The sequence below is a fragment of the Gobio gobio genome (genome assembly GCF_949357685.1).
Source record: "Gobio gobio genome assembly, chromosome: 18".
Taxonomy (NCBI): domain Eukaryota; kingdom Metazoa; phylum Chordata; class Actinopteri; order Cypriniformes; family Gobionidae; genus Gobio; species Gobio gobio.
In genome coordinates this window covers 28422740-28442189 of record NC_137111.1, presented here as the reverse complement: position 1 = coordinate 28442189, position 19450 = coordinate 28422740, and the positions used below count along the sequence as shown (strand labels likewise).

Sequence of the window (19450 nt, the reverse complement as noted above, 5' to 3'; positions counted from 1 at the left end):
GTCTGCCATTTTCAGCTTGCTTTATATGTATCAATTGTAAAAACATATCAACAAGCAAAAACTGCCCCAAAAATCTCATTAAGTGTTACATAAAAAAAAAAACATGTTGCATGACCGCAAACAAATAAAAAGAACAGGCAGCATATCTCACATTGTCCTCATCGTTTAGTCTTGTTGATCTGCTACATGTATCCTCAGTGCAATCCGATCCATCTGTCAAACACTTTTTAAAGGCATTAGAGTTCGAATCATAAAGGGGTTGACAGAGGGTGGAGGGGTTGCCCAGGCCAATGGTGCGTCCCCACCTCTCAGCCTCTGCTGTGGGAGAAGCCCAGAACCTGTGTGCTGGAAGCGAAGAATACATGCCTTTCATGCGGACCTCCAGCATCTGTCCTAAAGGAATCCCACCAGCAGTTAATGAAAGGCACCTTTTCCCTAGAGGAGGGAAAAAAAGCTAATTTGAAGAAACTCGACCCTACTTTGCAAATCAGTCAGTAGATATCTGATTGTCACTCCAAGAGCTGGGGTCTAATCCTATTGTTTTTTCTATAGGATTACTTGTGCTGGGTACCTCTCCCCCTTTGGCACTGCACGGGAGAATAGACAGATTAAGGGGATTAGCTTGTATCCTCCTAACTTGTCAAGCTGGGATGTAAGGATCCATTGACTTCACTGTTCTGAATGAGAGAAGTGCCTAAAAAAGAGAGAAATGAAAGCCAGTGAACAAGAAAAATTCCTGAAAGAACAATGCGATTTGTTTGCTTTTGTTCCTTTTAACTTGGCTCAGTTCAAAGAGTCTCACCTAAGAAGCCGCAGTCCTAAATCGGAAAGATATGGAATAAAGCAAGTAAGAGCCCTTAGCTATGGCTGTCAAAATAACATTTAGCACAAAACAAACAAGTTTACTTGAGAGATTACATTGATTTTGCAGGGCTCAGTGGTTGTCACTTTCTCGATGATACTCTTGCTGTGTCCGAAACCTGAACCGTGCTGACTTCGCGGGCAGAATCTGAAAGTAGAAAGGCATCGAGGCCTGTAGAAACCAATGTTTTCACAACACACTATGCCTTCTTTTGCTGACATTTCTTTGAACGTGGTATAGTAGAAGTCTGTGTGTGGATTGGCATCTGGTGAAGCAGTTGGGAAAAATTTAAATTTTAACTATTTCTAGCAAAAAAATAATTAGGCTATAGTAGTTACTTATTTGTTTGCCTAAAATGTTACAGGAGGATTGGCCAGCAAAGCAGCTGTTTTTCTACACAGACATGCAAAGAGGAAAATTTTAAAGTTTGACTTTAGAGAGACACTTGAGAATTTGAGGAACTTGAATCCCGCATTTTGTTTTATGTTTCACCCTTTTATTAATAAATAAATTGTCCTGGGCTCTTTCTTGCATTCTTAATATTCTATATGTATTATTGGATTGTATCCTCCAAGAAAATATGTGGTTGAACTTCAGTCAGTAGGCTATACTGGAATTCACTTATTGATATCAATACTCATCTACATTTATTAATATAAGCATTAATACATTAAGTAAATTAATGAAAATGTATTTTATAAATGTATTAATAAATTAATTTCATTTAAATGAATCATTTAAATAATTTTAGTCTATCTATTTTGCTTGCTTGCTTTTTCGCACAGGAAAAGATGTAATTTCCTGCCCCTTTAAATTCTGTCAGCTGATTTCTTGATCTCAGCTGGTAAAGAACAACAAAGTCACGCCCTACCGTCTCTTTAGCTTTTTTTAAACGGCAGATTATTCAACCAATCGTTGCTGCGTTTATTAGTCAAACCAGGAAGTGTTCGCTTGAACGGACCAACAGCAGCAGGGGGCGGGCCTTGGGGAGACTTTCGGAGTTTGTGAGAGAGTTGAAAGAAAGAAGAAAGAGACGTAACTGAAGCTAGCTTGCAGGCTAGCTGAATGTCCTGCCGTGTCGCAGATGTGTCGAAAGCCACGGGAAAGGGCGGAATGTGGGGGGTTGGATATATAAAACTGGGCATGGGGTTGTTTGTATGTAACGCGGTTATTGGACCGGTTGGTTCGGTGTCAGTGGAGGCAGCGTTGACCGAGGTAAAGACACTGTTAGCTTCATTAGCCTAGCCGGTAGACTGTGGCTGTGTCTCAAAAACCTAGTGAGTTGCCTAGTTAGACGGCATTGGGATGCATGTTAAGTTGGTCAAACGTTGTAATGGTGCCCAGAATGCTGTCTAATTAGTCAGCTCGTCAGGGTTTGAAGCACAGCCTGTGTGCTTGTGTTCACAGCGGTGACAGCAAAGAATACAGACTTTTGAATGTGACCTGCCACAAACATATTTTACAAGGTTCATAATTTGAGCGTTGCCGTCCTTTTCCAAACAAAATGATTGAGTTTTATTTTTAAAAGGTTAGGAAGTTGACAACATGGAGGTCTGATCTGAACAGCTTTATCAATGTTCTTTAATTGACTTTTAAAGTTGCCAGCTTCACTAAATGGAGAGGAATACATATTAAATCCTCTTATGTTCTATAGACTGTAACAGTGTAAAGTCATTAGACATCATGACTTTTAAGTGTAAACTGTGTTGGTTAAAAAAAAAAATCTAGATTGTGTATAATAATATATGTTATGATTATTGGACCCACTGTATATTACATGTATTTAATATATTAGCTAAATCATATTAAATATCTACAATGTGCTGACATTTAAATGAATAATTTGACTACACATGTTTTTACAATTTAAAAAGTACCTGCATGTAAATACAACTGGAACTAATTTTTGTAGTTACATCTATAATTACACCTAAAGCCATCCTTAACCTAACCATACCATGGTATACAAACCCGTCCCTAATCAATAGGCTCAAAAGTCTTTTGAAATACAACATGAACACCAGAAGTACGTATTACCAAACAATTATTAAAATGTCCCTAATCTCAAATTGGCACCCGTTAAAGAAAGGACTGTAAGGAAAGTGTTTCAGTTGTTAATGAAGGACCTTGTCTGCTTTTGAGTAAGTTATTAAATGTTTTTGTATTAAGTTTTAAAAGTCTTTTATTAAAGTCAGCAATTTGCAACCTAATTAATTACCTTCATTTAGACTAGTAATTCAAAAACATCCAGAAATGTTCGTCTGTAAATGGAATACAATTCTGGGACAGTTTGTTCTATTTCAGTCTTGCTGAGCTTTCATGTAAATACACAGCCAGATGAATGATTCATACAGCTTTGTCTCATCCCTAATGTTATTCTTTCTGAGTGATAGGTAAATAATTAAAAAGGCCTGTGTATATTATTACTGCTGCTGCTGCTGATGTAAGGTTGGACAATAGGGGATTTCAGGCAGGGCCATGCTTTATCTGTATTAGGATTGTGATTGTTTTGCAATAAAGTAAATGTTGTACAGTTGACTGTGATTAACACATTAATGTTGGCTGTCTAGAAAAAGCACATACTTGAAAGATTTCGCTGATGATGGGCTGAGGCTGTTTTGACTGTTCTCATTCTGGCCTTGACTGTGAAAGGCGTGTATGTACGGAGATGCTCTTCTCTCTGTTGTGACAGGTGGTAGATCAAGGTCAGGGAGTGAGCTGTTTGCTCTCCACAGGTGTTATCTCTGAGGGAATGTAGGTGCCTGAAAGATAGGCTGATTTCAGATCTGCTAACATGACAGAAACCACATGTTGTATGCCTGTGAAATGTCGTTTGCAACTTTTGATGTGAGAAAATGTAGAGTGGGACTTGATTATATTGGATAATGAAAAGCAATCTCTAGTACATCATAGTTTTTTCACATGATACCCCCATTTTAAAAGACAGTACAGTTCAAAAAGTTGGATCGGTACAAATTTGTTTTTCTTTTAATTGTGAACTTCCAATTCCAACAATTGTGAATTGTTTTTTCCTCTAATGTTCACCAAGTCTGCATTTATTTGATCATAAATACAATAAAATCAGTAATATTGTGAAATATAATTTAAAATAACTTTTCTATTTTAATGTATTTTGTATACATAATAAATGTATACAATAAATGTATACAATAAAATATAATTTATTTCTGTGATGGCAAAGCTGAATTTTAGCAGCCATTACTCCAGTCTTTCAGTCACATATTTTCTTTTTCAGTATTAACTGTATAGAACAGCATTTATTTGAAATATAAATCTTTTCTGTCTTAAATATATTTTGTCACTTTTAACCAATTTCATGTCCTTGCTCAAAAAAGTATTCCCTGTGGAATAACATGCACATTAGAGCAAGTAACCGCCCACATTTTTGTTGACTTTTGTTGATTTTTTCCCCCCATTAATTTTCAACATGAGGATTAAAAAAAAATATTATTAATATTATTATTATTATTTGTTTTTCATGTGCAATGAAAGTCAATGATCACCAAAATTGTTTTGCTTACCAACATTTTGCAAAATAGCTTCCACAGAATAAAGAACGTCATACAGGTTTGGAATGACATTAGGGTGAGTAAACGATGACATAATTTTTTTTTTTTTTTGGTGAACTATATCTTTAAAGGTTTAAAGAAGCTCTATAAACAGCAAATGTGTGAATTACCATAACACGCTTATATCTCAAATATATTTTTTGGGGGGGGGGGGGGGGGGGGGGTATATTAAAAATATTAATATTTTAAATAGCAAGATGTAGCAATTGTTATGAATTCTTTTTTTAATGTTTCTTATGTTATTCATTTCCTGCATGGGACAATACAGTATAACTCTATGTAAGCCTGTAGCTACAACAGTGGAGCATTACTGCTAGCAACACCAAGGTTTTTCCCAGGGAATGCAAAAACTGATAAAATGTATACCTATTAGACATGAATAGGATCTTGTGTCTGGAATTGGATGTTAATGGGATAGTTCACCCAAAATTGAAAGTTCTGTCATCATTTTATCACGCTCAAGTTGTTCCAAAGCTGTATACTTTTCTTTGTTCTGCTGAACACAAAGGAATATATATGTTTGTAACCAAGCAGATCTCGGAAGCCATTGACTACCATAGTGGGAAAAAAATACTCTGGTAGTCAATGGCTATCTACAATGCATCACTTATGGTCCGTAGGTTGAATGCTTTGACATTATCACTAAAAAATGAATGGGATTTTCTTTTTGTAATCTGGAACCTTACTGTTGCTCTCTATATGACCAGGAATGTGTAATAATTAACTAATTAACCTTCAACTCAGCTGTTTAGCTGCCAGTTGCCATCCCTTCTATGAACTCTTTGGCACAACGTCCGTCCTTGCACAGGTTTGCAGCACTGAATACTCAGCTTTCCGCTGCTTATCGTTAATCGTTATCTCAACAGTGTCAATATACTGATGGCATTTTTACTCTTGAGTGAAGATTTTTGTACATCAGACAAGATTTCAGTTTGACTATCATTTGTGTCTAGCACAACGCTTGAGACAACTGTCAGGCCGGCAGTTGTCATCATGTCTTTGTGTATGTGAGAGGGAGTTAGGCACAGACCGCTTGTCGGTTCATCCTGTTTACTTGCATTCCCTGGCAGCGCTCGCTGGGTCTGAAATGCCATGAGGGAGGCTGTCTATGTATGTGCGTTTAAATCGAGACCCTCTGGCTAATAAAGGGGGCAGTTCATGTCACACTGTACCATGTGTGGGTGGTGGGTGGCCCGAGCCCAACCTTCCCTCTGTCTCTCTCTTGGTCTTTGCAGCCCTGTGTGTAACAAAACTCTGTCTCTGCTGTGTTGATTTTCCTATCAGACGCCTATCATGCCTTTTCTCCTGGGGTTTAGACAGGTAAAACAAGACCACATGAATCAGCATTTTATTCATTCAAATAGCAAATGTAACTTTTTTTGCATTGCGTATAATAGTCTGAACACTCAAGGGTTTGCGTAGTGATCTGCCTCTCAATTGTACTTTTTATTACCACCTGTATGTAAGGACAGACCTGTTATATAAGTAAATAGATGTCCCCAGCACTGTTACCTCAGGCTGTCTTTATATAATACAGGTGATAAAAAAAGCACTTAAATACAATTGAGAGGCTGATCACTATGCAAAGATATGTCGAAAAGAATAAAGAACTAGCATTTGAAATATTTTTTTGTTTTATTCTTCATGTGCATTGAAAAAGGTTTTTGGTGCATAACGCTCTTCTGATATTTGTGCTGATTATATGCTTATATTTTCTTTTTGGTTTTGCAGAACCGGTTGCTTTGTGTAGGAGTGAACAACCAGAGCTACTTCTGTGATTCGGGCCACTGCTGTGGAGAATCTCAGTGTTGCAGCTATTACTACGAGGTGTGGTGTAAGTATCTGAGTCCCTGCCGCTTACACATGCTGTAAGATCAGGTCAGTCCATGGGATACCTCTGTTTGCTATAGTGTCATCCTTCAGTTGCTCTACACTTGTATTTGGTTACTTCAAGTCTGTATTGGTCTGGCCTGGATGTGGTCGCAATTCCAGAACACCGTAAACTCTGATGCAAAGGGCAGTCTTTCTAGTTATTTAAATACGATTACGTCTGATTCAACCTTGAAATGATTCAGAGTTAAAATACAGTTGTAATGGCATTTAGGGGTGTAACATGCCACCTGCATTTGTTCTCAAGTTGTTTGCAGTAAGCAGCCCAAGCTTATAATGTCAGCAATGGGTTGGACGAGAGGCGACATGCCTTGGGAGAAGACATCCAAGTCATGGCTCATTTTTGACACTGTAATTGTTTTGTTACCGTAAATAGTTATAAGATTTAGGTATTCAATCACACCGCTTACTGGAACCGGATCTGCAGTAATTCCAAGAACAAATGTAATTGACCTTACAGTACAATGGATATGCCAGCATCTTACTCATTTTTTAATTATGGGTCTGATTTGTGTGTGTAGCTTTTAACTTTTGTGTCATTGGCTGGCCCTGATCTAGTTGTTGTTCTGCCCTGTTCACACCCATTGGCAGTGTTTCTGTGTTATCAAATTACCCCTCTCCCTCTGGTGTACCATCTATTTTAATAACTGAGGACTAACCTCATCTCCACAGTAATTGCAGCACATCGTCTGCTGAGTCAAGGGGCTGCATTTTGGGTTTTGTACATCATGCCAGATACACGCGACCCGACAGACACAAATCCAGTGTAACCGGATCAGACCAGATCCTGTAAACAGCTGCCTTAAATTTCTCCATTAGGACAAGTAGACCCTACCCTACCCCGCCACCCCACCCCCATCATCTGCTAGAAAAGGTCTCTGCTTTTTTGGGGCAAAGTTTTACACACTTATCTCACATGACATTGACCTGCACGACTCTTTCCGTTGACTGATGAGCATCCCACCCTTATGTTCTTCTCCTGGTATCTGGTGCTGCCAGATTGTTAGGTTGCTTTGGGAGAAATAAGACATTTTGGTCACACTTTAGATTAGGGTCTAATTCACACTTAACTAGCTATAAACTACGACTTTGGCCCCAATAAACTCCTAATTACTATTTATTAATAGTTAGTGAGGTAGTTATTAAGTTTAGGTATTGGGTAGGGATGTAGAATATGGTCATGCAGAATAGGGCATTAATATATGCTTTATAAGTACTAATAAACAGCCAATATCTTAGTAATGTACATGCTAATAAGCAACTAGTTAATAGTGAGAATTGGACCCCAAAGTTTAAACTAAAGCGTTACCAAAATCTTTGTACCACTTAGGGCTGTCAAAATTGCTAAAAAATGACGTTCGAATATTCCCTCTAAAAAAAGCACGAATATTCGAACTATTCGAACATCTGGTTGCGCATTTTATCAATGACGCGCATTACGTCAATAACAGGACAAATGAATACAAAGACACATAACTACTTATATAGGTAGTCTATTTAAGTTTAAACATATTTGACAACGTATAACCTACACAAAAACAAGTAAATCAATAATGGCTAAAGACCGCAGACCTCACTCTCTCGCCCTCACCCTCTCGGCGCATAACGGTTTAAATGAACACACACACATTTTGAGACTGATCAAGAGTTTTGTGCAAGCAATTTAAGGTCGCGACTCTTGTCCCAAATATAGCAGGCTTCATTCAGTGATTGAAACAAATATTAATATAAGTTTTACAGCATATTATTGAACGCTCCGAGCGAGCTGTGCTGTGGTAAACATGGAACTTTTCCTTGACATGAAACGGTAAATAATCAAACCAGTGGAAGCAGTGCATTTATCCTTCATTCATGCAATATCTATTCAGTCAGTACCTCGGTTCCATTGCTTGACAGAACTCCCTGAAGCCTGCCCCATCCACGACACTGATCGCTCTCACGTCCTTACAAATGAACTAAATTAATTTCTCCGTTATGGCCTCTTGTCGTGTTGCAGACAGAGAGCTTGTGGCGGGCGATGCAAAGTAAGGCTGGTCCAGTTTGCACATACAAATTAGTTGCTTATATTTACAAAACGAGCCTACAAAAGCATTAAAAAAGCCTGTTTAATAAAGAAAAGTTCACGAAACTAAGTGAAAACTCACTAAAGTGTTTAGTGAAATTAGGAAACATTTAGATATCATACATTGAGTTGTATAAGTTAACGTTACATTTCTACATACATTTTGTTCTCATGTCACAAGTAATATCAAGGTTTATTTTGATCTGTTTTACATGATTTTTTTGTAGTGTGGTTTTCGGTGAAGTGTACTAAAATAAATATCGTCACCTGTGTACATTAGCCCACTTCTTCTCGACGCTTTTCCTGATAGTTTATAGAACAATTACTCCGAGTCGCCATCTGTCGTTTCAAAGAAAAGCACAACGGCGAGCGTGTCAAGTATAAACGCCTCGTCCGTTTGGGGAGGAGCGCGCGCAGTCAGCGTGGGCTCGCGCTCTGGAGACAGGCCAAAGTACACAAGGCTTCAGGCGCGCTAGCGCCCACTCGCAAAGCAGACAGCCACGCCTCTTCTACCGCGGGCGTTTTTTCCCCACATTTTTTTATTTATTCGAATATTAATTTTCACCTTCGAAATTCGTTTTTTAAAAACTATTCGAATATATATTCGAATTTAGAATATTTGTTGACAGCCCTAGTACCACTATGGTAGTATTTTATAGATTTTTTTTATTTTTACAGAAATTATTACTTTCATTTAGCAAGGATGCTTAAAATGTATCAAAAGTGTCAATACATTTACCATGTTACTAAAGACTTCTATTTCAAATAAATGCTGTTCTTTTGGATTTTCTATTCATCAAAGAATCCTGAGAAAATGTATCGTGCTTTCCACAAAAATATGACCTTTTCAACATTGCTAATAATAAAAAAAACTATTCTTGAGCACCAAATCTGCTCATTAAATAGATTTCTGAAGGCTCATGAGCTTTGTCATCACAAGAAAAAAATTACATTTTAAAATAGATGACAGTTACTTCAAATTGTCATAATATTTCACAATATTACTGTTTTATTGTATTTTTTGATCAAATAAATGTAGTCTCGGTAAGCATAAGAGACAAACATTTAAAAAAAAATAGTACAGACCCCAAACTTTTCAGCAATATGTATACACAGCTTGCAGCCAATCAAAATGTCAGACTAAAAAAAGTTCACTGTGGGTGGAGCCACCAGACAAGATACATTCAACAAAGAAAAAAAGCAACTAATAAAGCGTCTTGTCAGGCAGCACTGTAGACAACAACTCAAATTAACATGGAAGAGTTGTGATTCATGGTGTTCAGTGCCTGGTTCGAACATGTTCTCTTCACTCATTAATTACATACTGTATTTTGTGTGTGCTCTTTCATCAGGGTTTTGGTTGGTCCTGACGCTCATTATCATTCTGGGCTGCTGCTGTGTGTGTCACCACCGTCGAGCCAAACACAGGCTACAGCAACAGCAGCGGCAGCACGAGATCAACCTCATCGCTTACAGAGAAGCCCATAACTACTCCTCTCTACCCTTCTACTTCAGTCAGTACCCGCATCATTCCCCTGTCATTCTCCCTCTAATCAACATAATACTATATTAATTTAAATTGAATAAACCTGTAAAACAGATTTTAACGTGAAATAGCAACTTATTGCTTCTGTAATCCTATTATAGTATTTTTCACAAAGAAAAAAAACAAATACATTTTTAAATTTTTAAACAACTTTATTTTCTTAAGTAAAGACCACGTAACACTAATTTTACATACAGCACAGTGAATATGACATGAATAGGACGGTGACCAACTGGATAATTAAAAAAGGGCAAATGTATCAGTCCTAGCATTTGCTAGGGTGATCTGGATGGTTGTTAGGGCGTGACTTGAGGTTCTGACTGATTGTTAGGGATTTGCTAGGAAGTTGCTAGGTTGTTATATGTGCCCGCTCAATATTTACTTTAGTTTTTTAAGCGTATATGCCTATAATTCAGGGAGCCACTATTTGAGGTCGGGAAGTTCGGTCTGGACTTGATCCGTTGTGGAGCAGGAGCTGTTCGGACCAATGAAATTGTCCGGAAAAAATGGCGTTTGGGGGTGAAAATGTGGTTGTTTTTTTTTGGCAGGATTGACTGCTAAAATTCGCATTCCTTGGTCTAAATATCACATAATTGGGGTCGCTTCAACCCGCGGACATGGAAAAACAGCCCGCGGGAAAACCGCAACAGACTTGGCAACACTGTGTGCAGTTGAGTTCTGTTGACATTTGACAACTAACGTTATAAGTCGCTCCGTTGCTCTGATTGGTTGTAGGTCTATCCAATTGAGGTCTTTCCTGGTTCGGTTGAAACACGCCCCATAATCACAGCCCAACGGAGCAGTATCAGACTCATATTCTGACTAGAATTGAGTATGACAACATCAGGCTTACTATTTATACAGCAATACTGACCGCACATTTACAAGATATTTTTCAATGATTCTCAGGATCGGATCCGCACCAAATCCACCAACATTGTCTTGTCAGTCATCTCGCCTTACTTTTGTCATGTGATATTTGAAATCTGACTGCTGCACTGTGCTGTGACTGCAGCTCATGCTGTCTGGAGCACAGCAGACCAATTCAGTTTATAATTGTAGTGTCTGCTGTCCAACTGAACTAAATGGTTTTTATTTCAATAAAAAAATAAAGCATTGGTGCATGGCCAAATATAGTTTAACACTGTTAACACTGACTACCACAGCAAGCCTTTAAATCTGCTCTTTTGTTGAAAAGATGGTTAGCACATCTGCATTAAATCTGCATTAAAGCGTCGTAAACTCACTGCAAACACTGGCGGATAATGAGCTGCTCACATGTAAGAACACAGTGCATGTATTTATTGAAATCGCAGTATTTGCAATTTGATAATCGTACTAACACCATGTCTACACCGGACGTGAGCGGCGTGACGTGACAAAAGACAATATAACCTATTATAATCAGTGATGTTGTCCACACTGGATGCGGCTTAGCCTGACGCCCGTTTCACACATACTGCAGTGCGTATGCGGTGCAGGAGCAGCAGGCGCTGTTGTGCTTTCATATGCTGCGTTTGCAGCGCGCAATTGATCCGCGGTTGTGTACCACAAACACAGCATTTATTCATTATTTTTTTATTTCAAATCCAAAAGTTGTTACTGAACATGGCTTGTCAGAATTGCGATTCTCTTTGTTTACACTTTCATAGATGTCACGTTTTAACGTAGTAGATTTAAACAACATTTTATTCAATTCATTACTTTATATTTATATAGCCTAAGCCTATACTTTAGATTTAGGTCACACAAGTGGCAAAACATTTAAATATAACTTATAGCCTATAAACATTTTAAATTAGAAACTTACAATAGGCTATACAAAAACAGCCGACTTTAGTTTTTATACCCTTTAAAAAGAAGGTCATAAAGACCTTTTGTTTTTTCACCTCCAGGAACGTACGTGCTCTCCATTATTTCATTTTTTTTTTTACCTGAATACCAGGTAAGATGTCGTTTCCTTGCTTTACCCGAGAGAAAAAAGCCATGTGTTGACTTTGAAACAGAGTATATTTTAAATTATATGCATCTGTGGTAAAATTACTAGATTTTCGCGTCAGTACATGTTTACTTTAAAGCGAACAATGTGCTGTCACTTTAATTCCGCAGTGCAGCACAGCAAAAAATAGACTCGGTAGGGAAACGATCGCCGCACTGCTGCAGACGCACCGCACCTGGAACGGATTGACGGACAGCATCCGCGTACAGTGTGAAAGCTTCAATCCGTTAACATGGGTACGGAAAAAAATACGCACCGCATACGCACTGCAAACGGAGTATGTGTGAAACGGGCGTGACACGACACGACAAATCCCCGACAGTAAACTGATGCCTTGTTCTATTTATGACGTACTGACATGAACGACAAATGCTTTGCAGCAGTCACTTTGTCGAGTCCAGTGTAGACAAGGTGTAAGCCATATCGTTTTTTTTTATTTAAATGTATCATCCTAAAATGTATACCTAATATATGAATATACTAAATACACAGTATTATGTACAGTGGGATTTATTACAGAATGCACAAAATTGTACAAGTTGGAAAAATTGAAAGTTTGCTGTCCAGTGATAACTGTAAATACGTTACAATTTGATCTGTTCACTGTCAACAAATGCTGTCAAAATCATCATCTTTTCCTTTTCCCCAGGGTTCCTGCCTGGCTACCTCTTACCCGCATATGAGGAAGTCGAGAACAGGCCTCCGACGCCCCCGCCTCCTTACAGTGCCTCTCAGCCAGCCCAGTCCACCAGCACGGACCCCCTGTGCTCTGAACAACCAGATGAGCTCTGTCCTCCATTGCCATCCAGCCCCGCCGCCCCATCTGCATCTGAGAACTGTTCCCCGGGACCCTGCCTAGAGCAGCCCCATTCTCCCACCACACACCACCTTGCCAGAAACGCCCACAAACCACAGTACCTCAGCCTAGAGGAGGACGGGCAGCTCCAGCAGGTGGCGTGCGCTACCTCACACAGCCCAGTCAAACAGGGCAGCTCCAGCGAGGACCTGACCGAACCTGGAGAAGACTGTTCTCCCGAAAGCAAAGACAAGACTCCAGGGCGCCACCGGCGCTTTACAGGTGACTCTGGGATTGAGGTATGCGTCTGCAGCCAGGGGCCCAGGGACGGAGAGGAAGAGGAGGAGATGAAAGAGCTTGTGGGGCATATGGACGGAGGGGAGCTCGAGGAGCAGGACTTCTGTGATAGCTGCAACCCCCGCAGCAACAGCCCTCCTCTGGGTCCCGGGGATGAGGAGCAGGGCCTGGCCGCCTCAGACCTGCCTCTGGAGCATAGAGAGTCTCCGCGACCTCAAGTCTGCCTCCATCTGCACACTATCAATGAACAGGATGTTCCACATCATGGCAACAGCACGGACCCGCAGAGCTGAGCACAACCAGTTCCAGCAGAGACTTACTTTAGACTGCTGTCTCCCTTTACTTTCTTGAGCTACATCAGTTTGTACTGTCAGCTATGTCACTTTGGGTGTACTTTTCGCGTGTGTGTGTTTGTGCGCGCAAGTGAGAGTTTTAAAAGGGCATTAATGTGTGAGTCCTCACGGTTTTATGGATTAATAGGGTAATCTATTAAAGACGTTAATAGGTCTGTTTCCTCACAGAGAGGTCACGATCAAAGCCACAGGGGAAATTCTCCAGTTTATAGCCTTATCAAGCTCGATGCCTGTAGATTTAAGGCTTTTTGTCGGTTTTTGGGGGCTGATTGCCCCCTGAGACGAAGCTGGCACTCAAGGTCGGGGATATTAATATGTGCTGGTTTTTGCTCCTGAATTTTTTAATACTTAAGCAGATGGTTTGCCCTTAAATGAAATATCTGTCATCAGTTACTTTCATCTTTAAAACAAATGAAGATATTTTTAATGAAACCTCAGAGATTCGACTTGCTCTTTTGAAAGTCCGTTCCACCAAAACTATGATGTTACTAAAAGGTCATCCTTCTTTTTTTCCAAGTAAATCCATATGCACATACATGGAGCACATTAAATATGGTAAACAAGCTTAAACGTTCTTGCATGATATGTGACAACTAATCAGGTTTCTTATGTGTCCAGCAAGTACAAGTTCTTCTGCTACTCTGTTCGTTGATCAATGTTTATATGTGAATAAAAGCCTAAATTTAATCTGTTCTTCATATAAAGGGATCGTGTCTCTTCAGAAGACTTGGATTAAACCGCTCGATTCATATGGATTAGTTTTACAATCTCCTTTTATGAACTTAAAAATATTTCAAAGTTTAGGTGGAATTTCAATGGAGGTACAGAAATTTCAGATTTCATTAAAAATATCTTAATTTGTGTGTTTTAAAGAAAAACAAACGTTGTTTGGGTTTGGACAGACATGAAATATTTGATTAAAAAAATGTCATGTTTGGGTGAACTATTCCTTTGAGGTTATATTGTGCACAAAAAAAATGGAAAAGACGGCCACAGAGCAGTCTGCCAACATTCAGAGCTTTAATATTCAGTTGTTGTTGTTTTTTTGTCTTGCGTATCTTTTTTTTTTTTTTTCTCAGATGTTTTTATCTGGAGTATCTGCATGATGCTATTCAGAAAAATGAAGGAAAATAATTGTCCAATTTTGTTATGTTGTCTCTTTATATCAGTAAGTGAACATGCTCCTTAGGGTATGGTTGTCGTTTTGTTTCATCATTGTATGACGTGGTCTCTGTCTCTATCCAATATTTTGCATGATTATTTGCAGAAACTCAATAGATCCACAAACATAAACTGAATATAGTAATACATTTTCATAAGTTCATAATGCAAACACTTTTCAAATGAAGGCTGAAAATACCTTTGTATATAGATTGAACCCAGCTTTTACATTTACAATAGGTGCCTTTGTTGATTCGAGTAGTTTTCATATGCCTTAAAGAGTACAGTATGAGGTGAATTTTTGCATAAAATAATTGAGGGCCAGCATGAGTGAACATTTTGGTCAATGGTAACTTGTTTGAAAGGATCACTTGATAAGCCTTCCATAGACATGTTTGTTTTTTTGCCTTCATTTTATTTCTGTACTCTCCCATAGTGCTTTTAAATTGTGTTTGTATCTTAACACTGTAAGGGAACTCTTGCACCACTAACAGTAACTTATGTATAGGCCTTATTGCATAAAATTATCTTTTTATTGAAGCAGATCAGGTAAGGTTACTGTCATGCTAGTGTAGCACTTATGTCGGGTTCATGATGAGATTGAGATTTGTTTTTCCATGGCGGTGAGACTGTCCAAAGTTGCTCCACTGCATTCCCTATAGTGTGTGTGTCATAGTGGATTCCTTTAAGTGGATCGTTCTTCAGGCCACTGTTTGTTTGACCTTTGGTTTGGATTAGCAGTTAGTCTTAGCTTGGGCACAGATGGCTTTTCGGACTTGTTGATCTCCAGATCAGAGTGTTCCTACGTAAACGGTGGCTAATTTTCTTTCAAACATGATGTGGCTGGTAAATTAGGTTCCTAGTATGTTAGCTGGAAAAACTGGTTTTGGAAGGCAAATTCCAACACAAGACATAATGCCTTCGAAAACATTTATGTAGCAGTACTTTTGGGCTAATCCAAATATCGAGTGTTCTGATTTAGACTAGTTATATCATTATAGTTATAGAATTGATCTAAATATTTGAGCGATTAAGGGAAATCTTGAAGTCAGTTCAGTGAGGAGTTCATCATCTGTTGCGGAAACGATGCTCATGTTGTTCTTTCTGTAGCTCTAGTCTCCATTGTTTTCTCTCGTCCTTTGATGTTTGAGACCAAAGGTATTGATTAAAAGTGGAAATCTGAGTTACTATGTTGGGTAGCTCACTGTGAATGAGACGTGTTCATTTTGCCTAAATAAGTTGTCATTGCACTGTTTTGACACTGAGTGGTGAGTGTGTGAGTGCTTGAAGGTGACGAAGGCTTTGCAAGCCAATTGCTTTTTTTTTTTTTTTTTTCTTAAGCTTTGATTGAAGCCTGGTACTACGTTTTAGTTTTGTATCTATAGTCACTTTCTTTTTGTATAAAACTGTATTTTCTGCATTTTATAAGAAGACTCAACCAAATTAAAGAGTATCAAAGAATGTTCCATATGAATAAAAAAAAAAGCTATTAAAACCAATTCATTTCTGTGAGTGATTTAGTTATTCAGTTAACTGTTTTTTTAGTGGCCTTGGTTCCAGAAGTATTTTTACCATTCATTTTTTCCCATAGGAATTTTATTTAAGAGTTATAAACCAAAAACCAAGCCAACCAGCTATAAGGTGAATCACAACATTACAAACTTTGATTTGAAGCAAAAAAGTATTTGAAAATACTTGACAAAAGGTACAAGATTCACTAATTCACTTTAATGAGTGAAAGTAGAAACAACATAAATAAAAATAGAAATGGTGGATAAATATAAAATGTTGTTTGAATTTTATAGTAAAAATGCCTACATTACAGTATGTATGTGTAGTACCAGTCAAAAGTTCGGAAACATTACTATTTTTATTGTTTTTAAAAGAAGTTTCTTCTCATTAACCCTGCATTTATTTGATCAAAAATACAGAAAAAAACTAAATATTGCGAAATAGTAATACAAATATAATTTGTTTCTATTTGAATATACTTTGAAATATAATTTGTTTCTGTAATGCACAGCTGAATTTTCAGCATCATTACTCCAGTCTTCAGTTTGACATGATCCTTCAGAAATCATTTTAACATGCTGATTTGTTACTTCGTTAATTTCAATGTTGGAAACAGTTGTGTTCCAACATTTATAATAAATCAGCATATTAGAATGATTTCAGAAGGATCATGTGACACTGAAGACTGGAGTAATGGCTGCCAAAATTTAGCTTTGCATCACAGAAATAAATGATCTTTTAAAGTATATTACAATAGAAAACCATTATTTTAAATTGCAATAATGTTTCACGATATTACAGTTTTTTTCTGTATTTTTAATCAAATAAATGTAGGCTTGATGAGCATAAGATATGTCTTTAAAAAATATTAAAACTAGTAATGTTTCCAAACTTCTGACCGGTACACACAAATATTTAAGAGTGTAGGGAGATAGATGTCATTCTCTGGTGTATATTTCTTTGCAGAATCATGGGTAATGTAGATTTCCACCAGGACTTACACCATTAAACACGATTATTTAAAGTTTTATATAATGTAGATTAATGGCTTGAACAAAAAATATATACCATAGGTTTAGTTCCCTTTAACAACCTCGTAACTCACAGTAAAGGTTTATAACTATGTGTTAAAAATCTATTCCGCGGTGAAGAAAATTAATTGGATTTTTACTTCCAAAACCCATCGTCCAAAACCAAATTACTGTACACAATGTCTCAAAATCTGCTTTTTATTTATGTCTGATTTGTGATATTTGATAGTAGGCTTCATAAAAAACATAATTACAAATGAGTAGAAAAGACATACATTTTCTCAGCAGTGCTGCAGTGGGAATTTATCCACGTCTACTCTTAGTTTAGCGATGACCTTGTATTTCTCAGGTTGAAGAACCACACCAAACTTGCCCTGGAGGTTGGGCAGAGGCTGGCCAGCGGGCATCTCTAGCGTGAACCTTTGCAAAATCCACGACAGGAAGAGGAAGAGTTCCATCTTTGCCAGGGCCTCACCGAGACAAACACGTACTCCCGCGCCGAATGGCAAGTAGCTGGCCGATGGGCAGCACAAACCATCACCCTCCTCGTTCAGAAATCGTCCTGTCAGAAGATGCAGTGTTTTGGTAACTTTCACAGACACACACGGCTTTTTAGATGTCGTTGCAGATTCTCACCTGGGTCAAACAGCTCAGGATTCTTCCATTCTTTCTCATCGTGATGTAAAGACCACAGATTAATAATGACTCGGGTCCCTTTCTGCACAGTGTATTCTCCCACACTGTACAAGAGAGCAGAGAAGACATCACGACTCTACAGTATTTTATATTTTTGCTATAGTTTTGCTTTCTATTCATTTTCAATAGGGTTGAAAAGTTTTGCAAACTAATGAGGGTGTTTCAAACAACGATCATTAAATAAACATCAAAATGACATGCAGTTCAAAAGTTTAGGGTCAGTAAGATTTTTTTCTCATATACTCACAAAACCTAATATGTAATTTCTTTCTATCCGCCAAAAGTTTTATTTGAAATTGAACTGTAAACAAAACCTAATTTTTTTAATAGAATTCATAGGGGTGGTGATTGATTATGTATTGCTTGCTTTGCATATCACTTACATATGTTTTGTAACATTATACATGTTTTTAGATCAATTTAATGCATCCTTGCTGAATAAAAGTATCATTATTATTTAGTGTTAATACCTGGAGTCTTGGAGCGCCACATGAGGGATGAGGAGTGGGGAGACGGGCCGGATCCTCAGGACTTCCCTCAAAGTGGCCTCTAGATAAGGCAGATTCCCTCGATCACTGAGCTGAGGGTGTCTGTCTTTCCCAATCTTATTGTCAAGCTCCTCCTGAATCTTTCTCTGCACCTGATGTCAAATGCAATGTTTTATTACAAGAAAATATGAATTGATTCAGTACATCCAGGCCAGCTCAGCTGTGAGCAGCTTTATTCACCTGTGGATTATGGACAAGGTAAGCTATTGACCATTTCAATACAGTGGTCGTGGTTTCCACCCCTGCCCCGAAGATGTCCCCCACAGTCATGAGCAGGTGGTCTTCAGTTAACCCAACATCATGAGTGCTGGTGTTGTTATTCTCCGAACTGCGTTTGGCCCTCAGAAGTGCATCCAAGAGGTCCCGCTGGACGTTATCACTGTAATCCACCTGTAGAGGGAGACAAATCCCAGGGAATTGACAAAGAATTGAGTCTGCATGATCCCATGTTAGTTACAGACTACACAGAATATTTTTGTTTACCTTGTGTTCCTCGTATTTCTTTTGAAGCAATTTGTCTCTGATGGAAACACACTGTTTTAAGATTCCGAGGTCTTTATTTGGGAATATCTTGGAGGAAGGAATACATAGTTATGTATTAGAATTCAAAAGCAGACAAAATGATTTTTAGTTTTTAGTTAAACCAGTTGCAACCTCTGAGTGTCATAACTTTAATCTGCACACTACTATTCAAAAGTTTGGGGTTATTAAGTTTAAAGAAATGAATATGTTTATTGAGAAATACAAGATTTATTTCAAGGGTTGGAACCTTCCCATTCCACAAAAGATTATTTTTCAATGGAAAGAGGTTCTTTATATTATTCAAATGTTCTTTACCCTCAGAAAAACATGGTTCTTTTAAGAACTTTTGTTTGGGGAACCCAAAATGGTTTTCAATGGCATTGCTTTGAAAACCGCCCTTCCTTGTTCCCTCAAAGATATTAAGCATTATTCAACATAATAATAATAACTGTTTCTTGAGCATCAAATTAGCATATTCGAATGATTTCTGAAGGATCATGTGACACTGAAGACTGGTGTAATGATGCTGAAAATGCAGCTTTGCCATCACAGGAATAAATTATATATATAAAATAATATTAAAAT

The 19450-nt window shown here is 38.0% G+C and overlaps 2 protein-coding genes across 3 annotated transcripts in view; one reads left to right on the top strand and one right to left on the bottom strand.

Annotated features, from left to right (window-relative positions):
• The window catches only part of fbxw4 (F-box and WD repeat domain containing 4), a 57244-nt gene extending 41191 nt beyond the window's left edge, over positions 1-16053 (top strand). Inside the window, exons 10-13 of the mRNA XM_079842261.1 lie at positions 1947-2077; positions 6184-6286; positions 9757-9918; positions 12599-16053. Of these exons, the coding sequence (XP_079698387.1) occupies positions 1947-2077; positions 6184-6286; positions 9757-9918; positions 12599-13335 (1133 nt within the window). The 3' untranslated portion in view covers positions 13336-16053. The remainder of the gene's footprint in view (positions 1-1946; positions 2078-6183; positions 6287-9756; positions 9919-12598) is intronic.
• An 87-nt stretch (positions 16054-16140) lies between these two features.
• cyp17a1 (cytochrome P450, family 17, subfamily A, polypeptide 1) overlaps positions 16141-19450 on the bottom strand; it is a gene marked incomplete at its 5' end in the record, with an annotated part of 10516 nt that continues 7206 nt past the window's right edge. For both annotated transcript variants that reach the window (XM_079843660.1, XM_079843659.1), the window contains 5 exons: positions 16141-17661; positions 17736-17839; positions 18266-18435; positions 18524-18733; positions 18827-18913. In XM_079843660.1, coding sequence (XP_079699786.1) covers positions 17381-17661; positions 17736-17839; positions 18266-18435; positions 18524-18733; positions 18827-18913 — 852 coding nt within the window. In that variant the 3' untranslated portion in view covers positions 16141-17380. The remainder of the gene's footprint in view (positions 17662-17735; positions 17840-18265; positions 18436-18523; positions 18734-18826; positions 18914-19450) is intronic.